Source organism: Numenius arquata, chromosome 5 (genome assembly GCF_964106895.1).
Source record: "Numenius arquata chromosome 5, bNumArq3.hap1.1, whole genome shotgun sequence".
Taxonomy (NCBI): domain Eukaryota; kingdom Metazoa; phylum Chordata; class Aves; order Charadriiformes; family Scolopacidae; genus Numenius; species Numenius arquata.
The window spans coordinates 63897936-63920856 of NC_133580.1; the positions used below are offsets into that span (position 1 = coordinate 63897936).

The 22921-nt window shown below is 38.6% G+C and overlaps 1 protein-coding gene across 1 annotated transcript in view; it reads right to left on the reverse strand.

Annotated features, from left to right (window-relative positions):
* ADGRA3 (adhesion G protein-coupled receptor A3) overlaps positions 1-22165 on the reverse strand; it is a 56916-nt gene extending 34751 nt beyond the window's left edge. Inside the window, exons 1-2 of the mRNA XM_074147276.1 lie at positions 21824-22165; positions 6442-6513 (exon numbers count right to left, since the gene is read on the reverse strand). Of these exons, the coding sequence (XP_074003377.1) occupies positions 6442-6513; positions 21824-22116 (365 nt within the window). The 5' untranslated portion in view covers positions 22117-22165. The remainder of the gene's footprint in view (positions 1-6441; positions 6514-21823) is intronic.
* Positions 22166-22921: the final 756 nt, after the last annotated feature.

Genomic DNA, 22921 nt, shown 5'->3' on the forward strand with positions numbered 1-22921 from the left:
AAGTTTCCACCAAAAGCAAAGGCCTGGCTGAGAATCCCAAATAAAGCTAGTGAAAAAAAACCTCAAAGCACAGATTTTTAAATCTTAAGTTTCCAGAATAGGAGATTGCAAGGAGAAATGTAAAGTAGCTATATCATTAAACTGCTTTATTAATTGTACAAGTTATATATGAGTTTTAACTCCTGAATCAAGATATTTTGCAGATACAGCTTAATTTGAAAGGTCACAGAAAGCATCTACCAGCATCTACAGAGTTTTGAACAAACTTTATCACTGCATGAATGCTAAAATTATTTCCACCTCCTTATTCATCCAAGATTTTTACTATACTATTATCTGAAACTTTGCAGGCACGCATTACTATAAGAAAAATTTCTCATTCCTTTGTAAAATGTGCATGTTCTGCATTTGAAAAGAAAATTAGTAATTTCAATTAAAAGCAACGTTTTAGTAAGCAAGGGCAGAAAAACACATCTCCTAAATCTACCACAACATTAATAATTCTGCCTGAAAGAGAACAATACCAGAGGATTACACGTACCATCACACAGATATGCATGAGTGAAAACATAAATTCATCCCAAGATTTCACAATAACATTTCCTGCAGCCAGATTAACAAATCACAGTACGACAGACACTGTTATGCACACGGATCACAACTCAATGTCATACCTAATAAACATTTTAAATACCTGAAATACTTTAAATACTTTCAATTTACCTTGCAGTATAGTAAATTAATTTTCAATAAAACTATGACATATATACACTTCTCTTATCTCAACTTTATGGATTCTCACATAAAAAGGAAGTAGGGGAGACAATCTCATTAGAAAGTCGTGTTTGGCTTAAAAGTTTTTGTTGGTTTTGACACTTATAAATCCATTTATACAAACAACTGATTTTCGGCAACAGGCATTTACTCAGCCGCTGATTTTAATCATTTTTGTTTGGCAGAGCTCAACTAACAGGATAGAGTTATAGATATTTATTTACCCAAATAAAAGAAAATCTGTCCAAAAGAAATCCATTAGAAGAGGATTTCAGTCAGGGTAATATTACAGTTTCCACAAGCTCTAGCTTATTGGTACATCCTTTATCTTACAGTAACTATATCCTTCATCTAGCAATTAAAAATACTGCTAAAAAAACCCACAAGCCAAGCAACAGAGATATCTTAGAATGAGAACCTATTAAAAAAATAACAATAATTTTCTCTTAAATCTAAGTAACACTGCAGATGAGGATGTCCCTTACCAACTGAGGATGCAACTTACCAACAAGGAGAAGTATTTTTAAAAGCCTGACAAGCACACGTAACATTATCTTGTTTAGATAAGAAAAACATGTTAATGAAAGAATATTTAAATGTAACTGGTTTGCCATGTAAAAAACAAAATCATTTCATTAGAATTTATAATGCAATGTTTCAGTGGCCAGTTGTCTATGACTTAAAAGGGCACATATACATACTGAAAAATTACTTGTGTACAAATACCTGTTACTTATAGCATTGCTTTCTGTCTCAGCACAACGAAGATTGTTTTAATTATTACTAAAGCATCCTGCAGCCACAAACAAATGATGCATATATATCTATACACACATACTGACACATATATGTTATTTTGCTCTCTGAACTACCATTGGATAAACCGTCTTTTCTTCCTCAACAGAACTTGAAAATTAATATTGGACAAAAAACATGTTAGCTACCATGGACTTATACTATATGAAATGCCTTTTCAAAAAGATAACGTGGAAAGACGACAAAGAAATTACAAAAATAGGTTAAACATTACAGAAAGTCAGCCTGTGCCTCCCACAGCTCGATGGGGTGTAGATTTTATGCAGGCAGATCCAATAAATGCTTATGACTGATTAAATAATTTACGTTTCCTCATCATTCAGTGCCTATGATTTAAATTCTACCCTACACATACACAGGCTTTCTCCCTAAAATATAGCAGGCTATACTTATTTTAATTTTTCACCATCAGTGTACCAAATATTTAGGGTACTACCAAAACTGTTGATAACTGAAAGCCCAATATTTTATTGCATGCAGGTCTCAGATGTAGAATTCTGCTTTCAGGTCAATATATTCAAATTGTACATGAGGATCAAATGCTGCTGGAGCTGTTTCACCAGGTTCAAGTAACTCTCTCTAAGCAAGGAAAACTGGCTCAAATCTGTCACTGACTTCTCTATATTAGAGTCATGCATGGACAGAAATCAACTGAAGAGTTCAGGTTCATAAGGAACCATGGAAGAGGAGACAACAGACAGTGCTGACACTCAGACATTTTCCAAATGGAAACTAAAGTTACTAAAAGTCATCTCTTGACTTTTCGAAAAGTTCTTACTTATGCTTTTGATATCCCCTCGCATCTAAAGAAATCAACAGCAGCTTCGATCACTTTCTTTGGCTCACTCCATCATATCACCTGGGACATGCACTGATGAACTACAACAGTCAAAATTTCTTGAAGATGTAACGCAAAAAAGTTCAAAACAAAAATAAAAAAAATGCTTGAGACTACCACACTTCTGCAAACTAAACAAAAGCTAGAGCCTAGACCGGAAAAATCTTTGTTTCCTTCAAATAATTTCTGTATTTCCAACAGCTCAGAATACTCCAAAGCATTCGCTTTCACAGCACAGATTTTTTTCAGCAGAGACTAGAAGCACATTTCCCCTCCCTCACCACTCGTATCTCAGAAATTACCCAAGAAGCAGGTGAGCATGAGGAAAATAAATACTTTGTTAGCCTAACACACTCAGTCTTCTCCTGAAAGGGCCACAGCTAACGTAGAGATGGAGCTTCCAGAACCAAAACCAGAACTAAAATTAAAGTGAAAAATAAGTTCCTGAATACTCATAAACCCGTTTCTCTACTCAGTAATATTCAAACAAGAAACTCTGAAACTTTCCAATCACTTTTAAAGACTGAAAAAAAAAAAAAAAAAGTTAAAAGAGCTCAGGTCCACCACTAGGAGAATTCAGGTCCATCTTTTCACCATGCTCTGCTGCACTATAACAAGAATTAAAACCAGAAATTGTTACTGCCTGAAAACATATTAGATGCTCCTATTTTTATTTAAGGCATCCATATATCTGTATAGTCTCATTTTTTTTTCTCCCATTTTTACAGCACCTATCTACAAATAACACTCCCTTCACACTGCGTATTTTCCTTTTCAAAGGCATATTAGTATATCCTAAAAATACATTGGTAAACCCTTGTCGTTATTTACAGTTCAATAAATATCAAACCCTTCTTTTGCTATCTAAATGTCTCACTGAATTCCATGCCTGTCTCTTCCTCCTCTTCTCCCTCATGTACAATGAAAAAATAGTACTTCATAAATACATAAAGTCATCTTCCTTATCCTCACAAAAATCAACAGGCAGTAGACAGAAGACAGCAGTTTGCTTCTAAGTAGCTGGATGTTGACTAGTGCTATATAAAGTCAAGTATCTACTAGATCAAAAATTATCTGTCACAAATTACTTGTGACAAACTAATCAAAGAAGTCACTTCAACATTTAAACTGTAGAAAATTCATAGCAAAACACAGCATTAACAAAGTCAGTGGAGATTAAAATATTTAACGTCTTTAATTATCACTGATGGCAGTAAAAATCTTTGACCTGCTTACTGTGATTCAGCTATTATTTGCATGATTTTTTTCCTATAAGAGGAGATGTAGGCATTTTCTACCGGAATTAACAAACATTTCAATCTCCTGTTTTCAAACTCCTGTTTTGGTAATCTTATCACCCTGTTTACAAAATAATGCCTTACCAAAATTTAAATTTTCATAAATTAACACGTGCACAAAGTTATTAAACAGATTTGAAATTCCCATGAGGCCAGCATTTTAAATGTACTTCCCCACATTTTTGGGACGTACGAGTAACAAATAAAACAATCTTTCCATTTGAACAGTAACAGTGAAGAATTGTCAGATGGAGATGAGGTCAAGAGGTAACATGTTTGAACAAAATGATAACCTAAAGGGCAACAATTTGCCAGCTGCAGATACCATATGCCCAAGAACTGAAAAAATAATGAAAATTACATATTTGTAAATGGTTTCTGTTAAGATGTCCAAGAACTAAACAGGTAAAAACAAATTTATAATTCATCTGTTAACACACTAAAGTTGTGAATCTGTATTTCAGGATTCCAAATATTCATTAAAATGCAATTAAAAATGATTATGCAGGTACATGCTCCTGACATTAGTTTGATTTTTCACTTTTTTGTTTGGTTGGGTTTTTTTTTTTTTTACTCTTTTTTTTTTTTTTTTTTTTAGGCTTTGGTTAAATGTATCTATACATCTAAACACTATCCAAAAATTATTAAGGAGAAATGGTAAAAATATTTGCCAAGAGGTATAACATTACAAGGAATGAACACACAAGCATTAAACGCAAACAGAATCTCTCCCCTGGTAAGCAGGAATGTTAAGCGACAATGCCACTGTCTGAATTAACTATTTAAATGCTGACTGAATTTATTATTTTTCTCTCCATTTCGTCTCTTAAATTAAAAGTGGGGGAAAGAGCGTATCTACAAAGAAAGAAAACACTCATATGAAAACAAGGGATAGTACAAATAGTAAGAAAAAAATAAAAATAAGCAAGAAACTGTCAGAAAAGTGCAATTTTAAAGGCATGCAAGTTAACACAGTGAACATTAGGGAACAGAATTTGAAACTGCTGAACATAATGTTAAGGTTTAAAATAGTTACCATGGGCTTCAAATTTTTTTCCTTTTACTCTTCACTGTTGAAGTTCGAAAAATTATTTTTATTACAAGAGTAGCTTCTGTCCAAGGTCAGAAGAACATTTAAAGACGAAAAAGTTTACTTTTACTGTGGTTAAACAGATTTTTTTTTTTTTTTATAAGTCTTGCACACAGACATGCAAAAAGAAAAGAGATGGTTATTAACAACTAGCGTATCATGGTAGTTATCCCTTCCTTCTTTATGATGAAGCATTTGGCCATTAATAATAATTTTTTGACATATTAAATCCTACACCAGTGCACATAAAGTGTGTTATCTCCTTCAGATGAGACCACCATACCATCTAAAACACTGCTACCCCAGATCACTTTAAATGCTCAAAATGCGATGCCTTACTGCTTTCTTTTCCTTTTCATGGAAGAAGATATTAAAATAACCTAAAAAATCCTTATAAATGACAGGAGTTAAATGGAGGAAAGCTGGGTTCTTATGATTTTAAAGAAAATTAAGATTTGGATTCATAAAGCAACTGTAAACGATTATCTCAAACTAATTAGAGTTTCAAGTATTTCCTGTCTGAAAACTGTAATGAGCTACAACAAATAACAACTGTCAGCAGATGCCTTTATTACCTAAGCAAGGATGCCAAAATAACGCGTAAAGATCTAGAATGCCATCACTGCTGATAACCTTGCTTCTTTGGCACCATAACTAATTTCCACAATAAAGCTCATCTACCGGTGCAGAAGACAAATCTTTCTTCTGGCATGTGGGGGGACAGAATGGTGAAAGTATTTGATTTTATTTAGGCCAGGTGACCGGGATTGCAGCCTTCAGGTTTTAGAGGAAGAATAAAATACTTTTAATCCCCTGAAGCCAAAAGTCGTTTGGAACTCATCCTAGATGTTGCGAGCTGATTATGGAACTGGCTACTTTCCCAGTCAAATGGCCTAGAAAAATCCTTATCTCTAAAGTTTCTGCTTGCTCCCAGGTAGATCAACCTGCCAATCCTGACCTTCTACCAGCTGGAAAAAAGCTGACTGTAACAGAAGCTACAACCCTGCTTCTTATCCCATAGGTGATATATCATCTGAAAGGGAAAGTGAAAACAGGAAGCAAAAGGTGTCCAAGAAGTCATTCCCACCAGATTCACTCCCATTTCCCTCCCTCCATGCACTGGGTATATACCAAAGTTGTAAAGTGAGCAGCAAAACTGTTAAAATAAACGACAATAACAAGCTTACAATAAATCTAGCCTCTTTTAGAGACTCTAATACATCTGTTTCCCCTACAAATATACTTTACAATGGTTTAATAAAGGGGTTTGACACTTCATAAAAAAAGAAATTAAAGAAACAATTTTCTTTACAACATAAGTTTTCATATTATGAGACTACCACCAACAAAGCAAATCCTGTCGTCACAGCATTCCAGTGAACTTCCCACTGAAACTGCCCTAATCGCCCCCGCAGGTGAGATCACCCCTTTATGCTGACACACGATACAGATATCCACGAAGAGAACGCTTAATTGTGTTAACTCTTCAATCACATAAAAACCATCAAAATAAACTAAGAACACATCTCTTAAATAAGACATTTTGTTCTCAGAACTACTAATGAAACATAAACAGCATAACACTTAATTTTTTAAGAGAAAATAGCTTTTTAAGAAGTGCTTACAATCTTTCAAGAAGGTGTAATCCAGAGAAGGAACCGTTCTTCAACTCTGTGATTTTATTGTTACTCAGAATCCTGTAAACAAAAACAGGGAAGAACAATATAAGTTTGGTAACAAAATTATTTACTGCAGCTTACACTTCTGGTGTAAATCTTTTTGTTTAACGGCCTTTATATCAAACTACAATACCTGGCTCATTGTCTGGGGTGTATATAAGAGCACTGCTTTAATATTATGAAGGAGAAAGAGAGGATTTTCTATGTCATGTGCCCTATGTACCATGCAAGCTTACATAAATAACACAGGAAACCCATATAGGATTATCACCATAAGACACCAGAATTGGCATAATAGAAAATGAAGTATTAACCAACCAATCTACACATGGAAGAACAATGTTGATTTTCAAAATCACACAGCAAATCACCTGTTCCCCATTGCCTTTGCTGTCACCCTCATCCACTCGCACACGTTGGCCCCCCAATGCTGTGCCACCCTTCCCACTTTCAGCCTTCTCCTCAACGCAATCTTTTTAAGACATCTGCAAATAAACTCAGCAAACACTATTTCCCTTCTATCTATCCTTTCTTCTCTTAAAGGGATACACAACCGCAAATTCCCTCTTTCACACAAATAACCGGATCAGGCCCATCTAGCCAAGGACCCTATTCCCCAACCCCAGCTGTCTGCAGATACAAGTTTTCCTCAAATTAGGAAACCCCTCGTATAGCTGGGTGCTTCCTTACTTAGGATGACCTGCTTCCCATACAGCTACATATTTCTCTGTCACAAGAAAAAGCTTATTTTTCTTTTGAATCACATCAAATTTTGGCATCCGCACACGCCTTGCCTTACAAAAGGTTTTGCAGGACAAAGCTCTGTTCCATAAAGAATGTCTCACGTTGTCGGTTTTGAATGCAGCTCCTGCAGCTTCATTTGATGGTCCCCACTTCTTACACTGAAACAAGCAGTAATCAATCCCCACCCACCCTCTCTCTTACCACGTGTAATTACACAGAAACCTGGATGGTGTCCTGCCAGAGCGAAGATTCATATTTTACTTACTCTTCACACAAAAGCCATTTTGTGCCACCTTAATAATCTCCAGCTTTATTACACCCAAAAAATTCTGAGATAAAACCAGTACTCAACACACAGACAAGTCACAAATCTACGTAATAGGATAACGATCTTCTGGTTTGTTTCCTGTTTTCCTAGCAAATCCTAACACATGATCTGTCTTTACCACTTGTACTAAGAATTGAAGATTCCTGCTCAGCTCAGTGCCCATAATCTTATAAATGAAGACAGAACGGTTGTCTTCTCCAGCACAGTTTTCATTTTTCTACAATGTGCTGCTTCTGCCATTTTATTGCCCAATTATTAGTTTCATAAACTTCCTCCAAAATTCTTCACTTTACACTCAACCTTATTACATCAAGCAACTCGCCAAACTCTGTCAAACCCGTACTAACACTGTTTTACAGGTCATTAAGAAATGTGTTGTGGATTATGGGTCCTTCAGACTCCACTCAAGTGAGAAGGCTAATCATTTACTTCCACATCCACTTCTTAGCCTTCAGCAAGTTACTTGTTCATACAATGATTTTCCATTTTAGGCTGACATACTATTTTCATAAATAATCCTTTGGCGAGGGACCAAGAGATGCCTTTTGGAAAAGCATTTATGTCTCACTACATCCACTGGATCATCCTTGCAAACATTTTGCCAATTCTGAAGAACTCCAAAGGTTTGTGGGGAAGAGCTTCCCGTTACAGGAGATGTAAATTTTCCAGAGTACATCTCTCTATCCAGGTATCCAATATATTTATTATAAATTCTACTGATTTGTTCAACACAAACATCAGACTTGGAATCATGTAGTTCCCCTGAACTCCTAATGTACTGATAAAAAAAAAAAAATAAAGAGAAATCAGCATTTACCACCCTTCCAGTCCTCAAAAATCAAGTTCATTCTAAGCAAGACTTCAGACACTCATTTGACTTTTTCATCCCCGAGTTCTTCTAAAAACTCTCCAGCACACATCATCTTGTCCTGGAAATTTATTCACTCTGTCAGTTTGTTCCATAACTTCTGCTACAGTCACTTCAATTTCAGACAGGTCCTCTATCAAATGCATCCTGCAGATCCAACACGTCCATGCACTTCTTCGCTTACACCAGTTACATCTTCAGGCTGGGTAACTACTTCTGCAATTTAATAACTGCCACTAGGAGATTTCTTTCCAGTCTACTATGTCTTTCAGATATCCTTTATAATAGCCATAAACCAAACACATACACACAACCCTCTTTCCTCCGATACATAAAATTTATTATCTAATGACAAGGATTAGTACTTCAAAACACATCATGAATAAGATAAAACTAAAATACAGAAATACCAATCTATGAAAACAGCATCATTTTGACACAACCATACATTACGCTACGTTTTCTTCTCCAGGTCTCAAAGACTGCCCCAGGCTTCTGCGCCTTAGACATACATAGGACAGGCAAGTTTTTGTCTCAAAGGTCTAGTTTTGAGTCAACTTCTCGCTCTCAGTCTCACGCACACGTAGAATCAAGACAGCTGAACAAATTATTTGAAAATCTTTCAATTTCTTGAAGTTTAGATGAAATCTAAACCAATCTAAATCAACCAAGGTAACAGTTCTGGTGCTAAAAGGAAGAGAACCCATTCCTTCTCCTCCCCTTACAGGAAAACCATGTATTTCTGCAGCTCATCTCAAGTCATCCCTGGTACCTGCTGCTCCACAAGCAACAAGCATTAAACTACACGTTTACCCTAGGCATCATCCAAGAGATTAATTTATATGTCAATTGCAAAAGGGTGATCAACACAGTACACTACACAGCTAATACCAGGTGAAGACAGATCACAGGAACGGTGGAAAATATGAGAAAAAAGGTACTTAAAAGTATAGCGAGGATTTGCTGTTGTACGTGCCTATAATACCTGTAACATCCACTGGAGTGTCATCTAAGAGGAAAATTTCTCTTGTGAAAATACAGTTCTCAAGTCAAATAGATTAAGCTACCTCACAGGAAGGAAAGAAGGAAAATTGCCCGCTGGATACAGCTGGGATAACCTAGATGACAGAACAAATGAAACACAGATTATTTTTTTAAAAACAGATATACAATTCAAGGAAGCCCGGGTACCCTTCAGAAATCTACGTGTATTTCAAGGAATCCTTGCATTAAGGAAAGTTCAACACTAACAGAAAACCAGAGTACACATTTGCAAGACCACAAGTTTGGTAAATAGCGTAATAATATACAGCTTGGAATGCCTACAAAACTAGTAAAATTTAACTGAACCACTAAAATCACTCATTCTACAGTCTTGGAAACTACTTTCGTTTCTACTCAAAGAGAAAAAGGTTTCAACCTAAATAGTAAGTCTTATTTGTAGAAATGGTAAGTATAGAATTCATTCTGCGAGCCATATCTATTCAGAGCAAAGTACACCTTTATTTCAACATCCTTTCTGATTTCAGAAGTGTATGCAGGAAGAAGAATATATAAAAAAGATTAATGAAGGAGCTTATTAAAAACCTAATTAATAGTTAATACAAACCAAACATAAGGCATAACAGCATCAGCAAGAAAAAACAGACCAATTTCAGACTTACAGACAAAATAAGAAGGAAAAACACAAGGTTCAGAAAACATCCAAGGCATCAAAAGCAAGTAAGCAAACTCCAATCTTTGGTAGCACAGAAATAATTTGTCTCTTAGTTATAATTGACTTCATCTTAAGATTTATTGATTTTTACCTATACTTTTTCTAGAAAAAGGAGCTTTTCAAAATGGAGCAGAACCACTTCAAAAGTAGCTACAACTGACCAAACTAAATTTAAACTGAATAAAAATTATAGATCTGTAAAAAAAAAAATTAGTTTTCTGACATTGCCTATAAAATAATAGGCCTAAAGTAGAAGCCTTTGAATATCTGTGCACTAGGTAAATTTCTCTCTGGAGTGTGATGTACAAATTATAGTCAGACTGATTTAGTATTTTCTCTGCAGAGGCTGTTAGTTGCTCAACCATAAAGGTTTAGTACAATAAATGATAGATTTTACAACACTCCATATAACCTAAAACATTTTATCACACTTAAAAGTGTAATATTTAAAAAAGAAAAAGTATTTTAAAACTTCCTATTAATATATTTAGTCTATACATTATTTGAAGTGTTAAGGTATGTGGCATAAGAAGACAAAACACAATAAAGCATTCACCTTGAAGTATACGTTTTATAGTCACTTTCACAGTTTCTCTGCAGTAATGTACAGCAAAATGATGGACTATTATGTACCACTTAGACACAGAAAATTATTTGTGATCAATAATAATTCTAAGTTAATTCTAACTTAAGACTGTAATTTTTCCTAAGAGGCAAGTAATTCTGAAAATATGCGAACTTTTCCATCATTAAGAAGTTTAAAGGGAAAATGGTAGGGAGCTACAGATCTCCACTCATCCCCATCTTCTTCAACTCTTCTTTAACACCTGACTTTGCAACATAAATGATGTACCTGGAGATTTCATGAAGGTGTTTCCATAGCCCAATATCATTGTTGCTCCCTACGTCTTACAAGCTCCAGATCAGATTATTTTTTTTATTTTTTAAATGATCAACAATATCTGTTTGTGTTTTGCTTTTCCAACCGTTACAGAAAATAAAATGTGGAACTACTGCATGCAATCACACTCACAGCTGTGGGAATTAACACAAGAAACATGGAGGTAAAAGCAGATGGAAAGCAGGTTCTAGAAAGCATTATGGACAACATCTCAAGTCTCCTTTAAGCAACACATTTCCCTCTCCTTTGAGCAGAATAGATGCAGAGAGAAAGAGGTGATCTGCAACAACGCGCCTCAAGAAAAAAAAACAACAAAACTTTCAAAAAAAAAAAAAACCACAAAAAAAACCCAACCACAAACCACCACACCACACCCCAGCTTTTCACCCATTCCAAGAACATTACTGAGATGTTCCTTTGTTGAACATGGCTTGGATCTGGAAGCCCTGTTTCCATTTTGCTCCATAAAGTGGCAAAAGAATTTGGCAAAACTCTGCAAAGAAACTCACCTCTGGCTCTTACATCCTGGCGAGAGCTTTAGCAATAGATGCCCAGTTGCCAGCATGCAAAACCTAACGGTGCAGTCAAACCCAAAGTCTGTCCTTTGTACTACAAAGAGTTTTAGCAACAGATACTAAAGGTGATGTAACCATCATTTTCTTTTTGATACAGGAGGAAAAATAAAAAAAAAAAAAAAAAAAAAACCAACAAGGCTTGATTTCTTTTAAACGTTAAAATAAGGTAATAAGCACTATGTGGAAAAAAGTTTTGTTCTAGGAAACAATTTTGGTTTGTCAGCTATATAACAACCAGCACTAAGACAGCAGTCAGCTAGAGAAGAATTCCGAATGCATCTCCAAACTTCACAAATGAACCCTTTCACGGGATACTATTAAAATACACACACATCCAGTAATACCGTTACAAAATAGTCAAAATGGCCTCCAAGAAGCCAGTAGGAAGACTGGGAGACAGTGTAATTTTTAGCTGAATGCTGAAGTAGCTTCCAGAACACTTTTTGAGAGACTTAAATAGAGAGTCAGGAAATAGAAAATAAATCAGATCATTTCTTGATGATGGCTGTATACTCTAAGGACTGGGAAAGCGGCCACCAGCAAAAATTGAACTAAAATAACCAACTGTACAACCAAGAAAAATGCTTTCTGCTGAAAGACGTGAACATGCAAACAGAAATACATTTTTTGAAGTTTATCTTGTAGAAGCTGTGGTTTAACAAGGATATAAACCCACTATTTTTCAATAAAAACTTGGTATCTTGCCTTCCAGTGAGTTACTGGTGTCAAAGGGAAAGAAACCTAAGTAATGGACTGAGCAGAACACGAACCGCACTTGCTTAAAAGTAACCCTGAAATGAAAACACTCCACAAACTACAGACAGAGAAAGAATTACGAATCTTTCCAAGGCCCCTAACAAAAGGGGACAGTATTTTCCAGTTTAACAAAAACATTATAACTGAGGAAAGTTAGTAATGAAACATCTGCAAAATAGAAGTTTGCACCAGATAAAAGATTTCCTGTGCTATTTCATTATTATGCACATTAAACAATATTAAGGTTGTAAACTAAAACACTCAGAAGTAATAAAATTCCAGAATTAAAACTGTGTCTATTTATATCATTCCATTTTTAACTGGGAATGTGCTAACTTTATATGATGCAATGATGGACTTCTTTGTTTTCTACACAATCCCTGCATCATTCAAGCAACGATGCTCACTTTGTGCACTGCTATTCAAGATATTTTTTTCTCGATATTCAGTATGTGGCCACACGCTTTATTTATTGCCTTTCTTTAAGGACAAACCGTTCTCTAAGGACAGAGTTCTTTATTTATAGTGAAACACAGTGCCAACCACTGAAGTACCTCAGTGAATTTTCTATGTAAAAGTACTAAATAAAAATCATCTCAGAAAAAGGTCAGAACTGAGGGGCAAAACAGAATATAAGAATGAGCAACAGTGTTGCTGAAGATGACACTCCTATCAAAAGAAATTCTTGTGAAATTATAACCTTACCAACCAAACCTCTCTTTCTAGTACTTCCCCAGGTCAGAAAGCCTTCCTAAGAGAAAATTAAGAGGACACAGCAACATCCAATTTCTTCCAACACTAACTCTGAGTTGCGGTTCCTAAAGCTAACCAAAAGCAGTGGGTAGCTAACCTTTGTGACCATTACCTTCTAGGAAGCTTCCTCCAAGTTCTCTCTTACCCCTCTTATTATCTCTAGCCTGTGTATTAATTAGTTTAAGAGACAATGATTGACTTTTTCTGTAGCAACCCTCCTGTCTTACTCTCCTCCCTTCTGTTCCCTCCCAAGTTTCCCACTTCTCATCCAGCACATGTACACTTTTTAGGGTTCAGTGCAAGTTTACTCTGCCCCTCCAGCCTCCATACGTACATGCAAGAGAGTAACTTGCTTCACAGGACATACTGCACACACACAGACCCTCCTAACTTAAGCTGTTATGGATAATACATTCTATGTGTCATATCACAGTAGTATTAATTATAGCATGTGCTGTCACGCCCAGGCTCCCATGTATTATTTACCTTTCCTATCAGGTATATGTGCTCTCTAGAAAGTGCTTTGTCTAGACACGTTAGCAAGCACTTCCTATCAACTGCTGGCACACGAAGACACATTTTCACAAAAATTTTTATCATCCTAAGCCCACAGAAGTGAACAGTTTTGGGGTAGTTTAGCTCCCAACTGACTAGGCATGGAGCCAGACAGCCAAGGGAAGGGAAAAAAACCCACCCACACAGCCAGAGACTGGGAGGTGAAGGTACAAACACGCCAACTCCAGCTCAGGCTACAGTTTTACAGGGAGCTGGATATGGATGTTACTTTCCACACTCAGAGGGAGAGAACTCCTTTCCCCTGCCCTTGCTCCTAACCACCCCTGTGCCAGACACAGGAAGAGAAGGTGGAAGAGGACCTCCCTGAGCTTTAAGGCCAGCTCACTGCAAGCCACAGAAACTTTAAACCAATTCTCAAAATCGCATGTCAACAGGCTCACTAAATTCCTGTTAACACCAGAGGCTGTTATCCTAAAACAACAGTTCGAGGTATTAGAATCAGTTGTTTGGGATGTCTTACAGGATGCTTTTAGAAGCCTGAGCAAACTTGCAAACTCTAAGTTTCAAGGTAAAAACCTATTCTGTAACCACATGATTACAGATAACTAATGATTATAGTAACATGATTACAGGCTAACTAATAAGGTGTCCTTGTACCTGACAGAAAAAAGATTTGACATTCATCTCCTCAGATGGAAATCGCACATCACATGGACAGTCCCAGAAGAGTTTTCTCAGACTGTGTTATAACACTACCATTTCCTTCTATGATCCATCTTCTCCTACTGGCACCCAGTCACTAATCCTGCCCGATTTTGTGGGTAGCTGCTGAATTTCCAATAATTCTTCCCCATTTCTCAGTTAGCCAGGTGGTAGAATCATAGAACAGTTTGGATTGGAAGGGACCTTTAAAGGTCTCCTAGTCCAACTCCACTGTAACGAGCAAGAACGTCTTCAACTAGATCAAGTTGCTCAGAGCCCTGTCCAACCTGACCTTGAACGTTTCCAGGGGCATCTACCACCTCTCTGGGCAACCTCTTCCAGACATTAGGAAGAAAGAATTTCTTCCTAATATCTACTCTAAATCTCCCCTCTGTTTAAAACCATTACCCCTCATCCTATTGCTCCACTCCCTGGTAAAGAGTCCCTCTGCAAATAATAAGATATCTATTTCTTAAACATCTTTAACCAATCTGCATTTATTATGTTTGGGTTGATGGGATATGGGATATTTTTTTTTCCCCCAAAAAAAAATCTCTTAGTTGGTCTGCCTTGCCAAAAAGGTCAAGTTCCTGCTCCAAAAGGACAATTTGGCAGCCTTGCTAAACCTGGCTGACTAGGTCGGATCACACACTCCGCCAAAGCCTCTATGCTACTATGGGACCGAGCAGCTCTGCAAGGCTTCCCATCAACTCTGAGGTGGCCTGGAGATCTGTAGGACACCACAGGACATACCCTGTGTCATTACCGAAGGAGGAGTCACGCTACAGTAACGCACATAAACAGTAATTAATGCATATGATCTGTCCCACTGTAGCACTCTAAGGGCAGTGAGACATTGCAGTTTTCAGTGCTAAACAGCCAAGCAGTGAAATCCAATGGTGAAAATAAAATTCTCACCTATTTGCTGTGTTAAAGACTACAGATATTTAACAGACTACTTAAGATTTTACAAGTTAATGTTGAAAAATTCATTATCTCACTGCAGAAAGCAAAACTCACAGAAATATACTTCACTTATCTTAAGGTCTTAAATTTAAAACAATTTATTTTTACTAATGAAAAGAAATGCTCAACCATTTTTTAATCTTCATGGATTAACTACTGGTACAAAGAAAGCATTTAAACTGTATAGATTCAAAAATTATAAGGACTTATTATCAGGGAGCGTAGTGATAGGATGAGGGCTAACTGTTTTAAACTGAAAGAGGGGAGATTTAGATTAAATATTGGGAAGAAATTCTTTCCTGTGAGGGTGGTGAGACACTGGAACAGGTTGCCCAGAGAAGCTGTAGCTGCCCCATCCCTGGAGGTGTCCAGGGCCAGGCTGGATGGGGCTTTGAGCAACCTGGTCTGGTGGGAGGTGTCCCTGCCCATGGCAGGGGGGTTGGAACTCCATGATCTTTAAGGTCCCTTCCAACCCAAACCATTCTGTGATCATGGTGAAGACAAAGATTAAGGGAGTAATAACAAATCCATGAACCTGCAACATATCTGGCCCATGCAAAGTACATATGGGAAGCATTAAATTCTGAAAAATCTAATCTTGCAGCTCCATGCTTGTTTTTCATTACAAAAATAACCTTCGAAACATGAACAAGCTGCAAGCGAAAGGAATGACACACGTGTAGTTGTTCATTCCTCATTCATCATTGCAGCACAAATTCTAGTTCTATTTCTTTAATTCTTGGCATTAACTTTTAAATTTTAATATTTTGCACTTTTGCCATAATGAAACAAAACCAGGAGTACTACTGATCAATAAAAGACAACAATGAAAGAAAAAAGTATTACTCCTGAAGATTAAAATCTCTCTTCCTGAGGCTAGATACAGCATAACACATCAAACATTTAATACTCACTGAAGGGCTAATAAACACATTAAGGGCATTGCTTATATTGAGCAACTCTACATTAATATTGTGGCTCAGAGAATTAAAAAATAATTTCTCCTTATTGCAAAAATTTAAAATTTGCTCTCCAGAATTTTGCAGAATGTATCTCTGTCCTTCTCCCTTATTTTTAAGTCAGCAGTAATCAATAGATAGCTCTCATTCAAAATTTGAGCCCCAGGGTTGTATACAGCAGTTATACCTATGGTACGGGAGCCATATTTCTAATTATTTCCCGTATTTAATCAAAAGTACAATCATCTCATTGCAAAAGGCACCTAAAACAATTAAAAAATGCTTATATAGAAGAATAATCTTTCAGAAAATAATCAATCGATACAATCATTACTGCATGAAGACTATTACCAATTACAACCCACCACATTTAACTTTAAACATTTTAAAGCCATTATTGCAACACTAAAAGAAACTAGAGAACACTACTCAAACTTGACTGGGCATCCCAGTGGATACGTACTAGCAATGCAACGTGATGTCTTCTGAAGTTGAATAGTTATTTAGGTAAAACAAAATATTGCCATTTAGAAGAAAACACTGTTCAAATTGTGACCTCGGAATTTTCCTGCAATACTCAAATATACACAAAAGCATACAAAATCCTAACAGAATACTGTAAGTAATCAATACGTTATAATAATAACTCCACAATAATGAATCAGTGTTGGAACAGGGCATAGAGCAAAGCACGCATCTGCTTTTGAATGTGGATTGCCATCTATCTTCTCAACAAGGTAAAAGCGATACACAAAATCTGATAGATGTATACTGAATAGGTCTACTAGAATAGAAGCCTAACAGAAAATGAAACAACAGTAACGATTTTTAAAAGTCGGATACCCCTGGTAAAAACGCATGCACCAGTACTTGTGAATTACTAAATTATGGGTACAATTCTCAGGTACTGACTCTGTACTGCCACGTGTTCATGAGTAAAATACATTGTGCATAGTCCGTGTATCCACTGACCAAAGAAAATTTTAAGATAAGTTTTAATGGGAGTTATTAGCCCTTTGTGTCTTCAAAAAATGTTATCACTGCCCAACGTATAAGTACTGAGCACTTTCAACAGTCTAAAATAGACTATTTGAACAAGAAAGGGATTAGTTGTCAAGAGTACCTTCAAGTTAATAATGGAAACGTACTTTAAAAGGAGAGGCAAGCTTCCACAGAAGACATTTACTAAGCCTATACTTCCTGTTTGTCAATAGTTTGGTAAAGGACACTTTTCTTTCAAACACATAATAGAGAAAGACTAAGTAAAACAAAGGAAATGAAAACAGTTTAGCAAAGCATCAGATCCTGCCTCAAAGAAGAAAAGAATATTAAAAAAATCATAAATATAAGTCATTATGTAGTATCTATTTGCTTTCTTTTTAAAACTTGAAGAGGACTTTTTCTAAAGAAAAGAAAAGGAAAAAGTTACTGGCATAGTTACAGAGCAGTCATGTAATTACAGTGTAATCACACACTGTGATACAAGTGACTCCTTGCAATAGGAATGACCTTTTGCTTTGAAACTTTTGGAATTTAGGCATTTGTGTTACAAATGGAAAGGCTGCACAGATATCTGGAAGGCCAAGTAAGTATGCCTTTCAGCTGCTTACTGGATGTAGTTTGACATGATTATATTTAGGAGCTGGACAAAGAGCGTGACATTTTAAGATGTTCCTCAACAGTGACCCAGTTAAGCATATCTTTGAACAGTTCTGAACAGCAATCCAGGCTAATGCTCTGTCTTGTAAATTCTAACACTTGCAAGTGTAAACTCTGCTACTTACATGTTCCTACCAGGAGATGTGGGTAAGCAAAGTTGTTTGCAGACCAGTAAGGCTCCTGATTCAGAAACGTAATTCTTTACTGCATACGCACTCTTTTCCTCTGTTTATTTAGATTCCTATTCCTATAGGATAATCTATGCTTAATGGGTAGCTAAAACTATCAACATATAACAAGGATTACAACTTCATGGGCTTGCCTACAACGGGATTACACATTCTCTTCCAGAGAGCAAAGTAATGGCTAATATTCAACACGTTACGACATCGTCACCTGAGCTTGCATCCAAGAACCAGAGCAGCAATGGGTATCTTATCTCAGCCTTCTGTTACAAGAACATAGTGTGTTCCTTACTTAAATGTGAATCACTGCAATGGCTCCAATATCTACTGAAGTACAGGGCACGTCAGCCCTAGCACCAAGTTACATTCACCCAGTTACATTATCTTCACACCAAAAGCATCTCATCCGGCCGGTTGAACTACAAAGGTCAAAGCCATCTATGGTGTTCATACAGTTACACCCCTCATTTGCATCCCAATCAGTTTTTATTATATAAGACTATGAAAACTCCCTTCCTTGGCTATAACTAAACTTGAATTCACCTTGGAATTTGACCTAACTGCTCAGCAAAGCACCAGCTAATTCTACCTGGATTCTAAAGGAATCTCAATTTACAGTACTGCCAGAAATCCTAAACATAACTTATTTTCCCATAGACTCCTCTCTATACTTTAATACTCTTCTTCCAGTGTTTGCTTTCCTTGCTTGATCATTAAACAAACTTACTTTGTCTCTCATCGTTTGAAATCAAACTAGGATATTTTTTTCTGAAGTGTAACTAAAGATTCTAATACTGACCCGAGTTACTGGGACAATAAAATGTTTTGTGGAAAACAAATGCCAAGGCATTTCATAAATTAAGTGACCTTGCCCAACTTACCAGTATCATTGTTAACTGCTAACTACAATGGTGTGCAAGAATGCAGGAACCTGGCCAGCATCCTCAGATGCTACTCATTTATTCTAATTTCCACTATTTCTCTTATTTCCTTACTTTTTAGAGACTTTTGTCCTCAAAAATATTTCATTGGGGGTAAAAAAATTGTAAATGCTAAATACACAGCAGCTGATCTACTGAAAGTCGAAGAGTTTGATCGGTGATAAAGACGGAATCAGGATTTCCAAAATGAATATAATCACTTCGTTTGAGTCATTCCCAGCTCACTCAAAACCCCAAAAGTTATATAAAACTATATAGGTCCTCCTATTTCAAATTGGTTTGTGCAAAATAAAAGCCAACATAAAAGAAATTAACCGAATTAAAATGCAGCTGATCTACACCACACTGATCTATTTTCAGCTACTTATCTCTGTGGTGATCCACTAATCCAAAAAGCTATAATAGAACTAGTACTTATCTTAATAGAAGAATCCCACAAGAATCAAGATAACTCAGGGCAGTTTGACTCTAATCAGACAACCTTCCACTATCCACCAAGTGCTGCAATTCTAAGTTTCAGCTTGGGAAAAAAAAAAAAAAAAAGAACAAGTAATTTTTGGCAAAAGATTACATAACGATTAACCCAGCCACTACTAATCAACATGTTAGTGAAATGGCACTTGGCAACACACCCCATAAATCACCACAACTTTCTAACCAGGTTAAAAAGGATTCAGTAAAAAAACAAAACAAAACAAACAAAAAAACTCTCAGATACGAAAATCACGCCTCAAAATTCAACAAACTTGAAAGATCCTGAACCGCAACAGTTACAAAAAGTAGGAGCATTGGTTTAATAACCTTTGCCTTATATTTAAGCAAAATTTCAAAGTGTCTTTTCACGCTAATTGTATCAACACAGTTATGATACTTACTACAAATGACAATGAAAAAATCATCATGTTTCTTGCTATGTCTAGTAAAAAGTTTAAAAGGGAAAACCAAATGTTTCAGAAGTTGTCATGAACTTCAAAAGCCAGTTAAAACTGAAAGCAACTAATTAGTTTACATAGATATGCTCTAGATACACTCTAGATAACGGAGTATGAAAATCAACATGAAAGATGAACGATTCTTCCGAATTCTTCTGTCACTGCAATTATTAACAAAGGTCCACTCACAGCAAGGCTGCTGTGTTTGATACCTGCTTGTCTTTCACACCAATGAGAGCTGTGACTCCCAAGTTCTTTTGAACCAAAGACCCCCACTGTCAACTTCAGCGTATCAACCATACTAATATCTACTTTTATCACCATTTTAATGGATAATACTGTACTTTTAACAGTTAATCAGCTGCAAAGCATTTGAGGCTAACAACTAAAATGAATTTGTTGATCAAGCAGATGTCACCTTCTACTTTCTGCTTTCTCTTTCTACTTCAGAAACTTCACATATGAGTATTTCTGGTCACATTCACAGGTCATTTAGAAATATCCTCTGAGTCCTTACAGATTGCCAAAGGAGAACAATTACTGTGGCCTTAATCACCTTCCTTTTTTTGGCTTTCCCTTTTCTCATAGGTCCAGATGCATGCATCTGATGTTGACTGGATCCACACCTCACTAAGACTTCATGAAGGAAGCCCTTCCTTGGTGTTTCAGTGCTGTCAAAGCTCACGAAAGCAGCAGTCAGATTGCGGTTCTCATGACAGAACTATAAACATTCTATGCTTATTAAACTTGGATTATTGTGATTTCCAGTTAAGTAGACAAATATCTTAAGCTAGAACTCATAATTCAGTTTCTTTTCATTGATTTTCTTGCATACTACTTGGTTATGCTTGAGTCTTCCCATGGTAGCACAGGGCACCTCAACGTTCTCTAAAGCGGGGATTAGGTTCCACTTTTGGGGCCATTCACCTTGGAATGTTGCTGATGTTCAAACCCATGGCTGGGGGATTGGGTTAGATTCATAGAATTCCATGATTCTATGAACTTTGCTAAAGCCACCAATTAATGTCTCAGGAAGAAAAACAACTTGCAAATCCTTCCTTCCCATGCGCATACTCATATCTAAGTAAATAGCAACATATTTCTTACTTTGGAATAAGTTGCACATCCTGTTTGAAACTTGTTATTCAAATGGATGAGCCAGGATTGCCTCCACATAAAAAGTGCCCGCCTACTGCTACATGGAAGTAAACTGACCTTTTTTCTTTTTTTTTTTTTTTCCCCAAAAGAAGAAACAAAATAAAAACTTAAGTTGCTGTTTACTATTGCGAAGCTTCAGGCCCATTCTCTATTAGCACTCGTGGAGTTAAAACTACCTCAAAAAACACCGTACTCTGACGCTGACTTTCTCCTGAGACTAAGAAAAATAAGTAAATTGAGGGAAGTTTGGTTTTTTTGGGTTTTTTTTGGTTTTTTTTTTTTTTAAAAAAAAGGAGAAATAAATAGAATTGTGGAATTACTTTTAGTAAAGCAACACCTAAGCCTGACCCCTTTGATGGGGAGCAGCCCCCAAGGAGGAGCATGGTAGGGGGGATGCTGCTCCGCGGGGGCGGGCGGGGGCTGCGCGGGGCGGTCCCGCTCCGCACTGCCCCCCCGCCGGTAACGGGACGCTCCCCCCACCCCCTAAAAAAAAAATAAAAATCACCATCCTGGGAAATATGATGGAAAACACCGACCATGGGGCTTTCCCCGGTAGCAGAGGGGGTCAAGCGCGCCCGCCCCCCCGCCATTTTACCTCAGGCCAGCGCTCCCCTCCTACACCCCCCCCCCCCCCTCCCCAAAACCTCGCTCCCGGGGACGGTACTCACAGGGTAACCGTCCGGTTCGGCAGCGCCTCGGGAGGCAGGACCTGTGCGAGCTCCAAGTTGCTGCAAACTACCTTCACCTCCACCGGGCCGCTGCCGCCGGCCGCCGCCGCCCCCCCTTTGCCGGCGCTCTTGGGGCGACCGTCGTACTTACAGCCCGGGGGCAACGCGGCGCCACCACCGCTGCCCCCCAGCGCCGTCAGGAGCAGGAGGGCGGGCAGCAGCCCCGCCGGCCGGTGGTGGCGGCGTCGGCGGCGAGGTGGGCGGCAGACAGCGCGGCGGCCCGGGGGCAGCATGGCGGGGCTGTGTAGGGCCCCGCTCCGCTCCTCCCGCAGGGGTCGGCTGGGCCGGGCCGGGGCGGGAGAGGAGCGAGCGGCGGGGACGGGGGAGGAGTGCGGGGCGGGGGAGCCTACTTCGGCGGGGGCGGCGCCAGGCGCGGCCGCAGCGCTGCCGCCATGTGGTGCGGCGGGCTGAGGGCGGGTATCAGCCACAGCCGCCCTCGCCTTTGTGTCGGGGCCGGGCGGGCTCGGCGCAGCGGCAGCAGCGCCGCCTTCCGCCGGTACCGGAGCCCCGCGGCCGCCAGCGGGACGGCCCGCCCGCCCGCCGGGCCTCGGCCCCACCGCGCAAGCGCCGCGCTGGCGGCGGCTGCGCCTGCGTGTGACGGGGCGGCGGCGGGGCCGTGCTGCGCCCCGGCGGAGGTGGGGGAGTGCCGCTGAGGGGGAAAACCGCCCTCCCGGGGGGGGTTCACCGGCACGAGGGCGTTCCGCCGCCGCCAGCGCTGGGCCTGCCCCCCGGTCCCTCCGAGCCCCCGAGCTGTCGCGGTTTCCCGCCCTCAGCCTCCCTTTCCCTCATGGCGGGTGTCTTTGGGCCACCCTTCCCCTCAGCATCCCTTCGACGCCTCAGGGGCCCTGTCCCCCTGTGAGGAACAGGGTGGTTTGGGTTCCCTCTCCTCTGCTTCCACCCCAGGCTTCCTGCCCCCAGCTCGGAATCCGTGGTCCTGCGGGAGGTACGGTTGCCATTCGTGGTCCATGGAGGGAGGGTGGTTTCCTCCTTGGGTGCTAAATGGCTTTCAGTGCTGTAGCACCCAAGAATCTTGTGCTT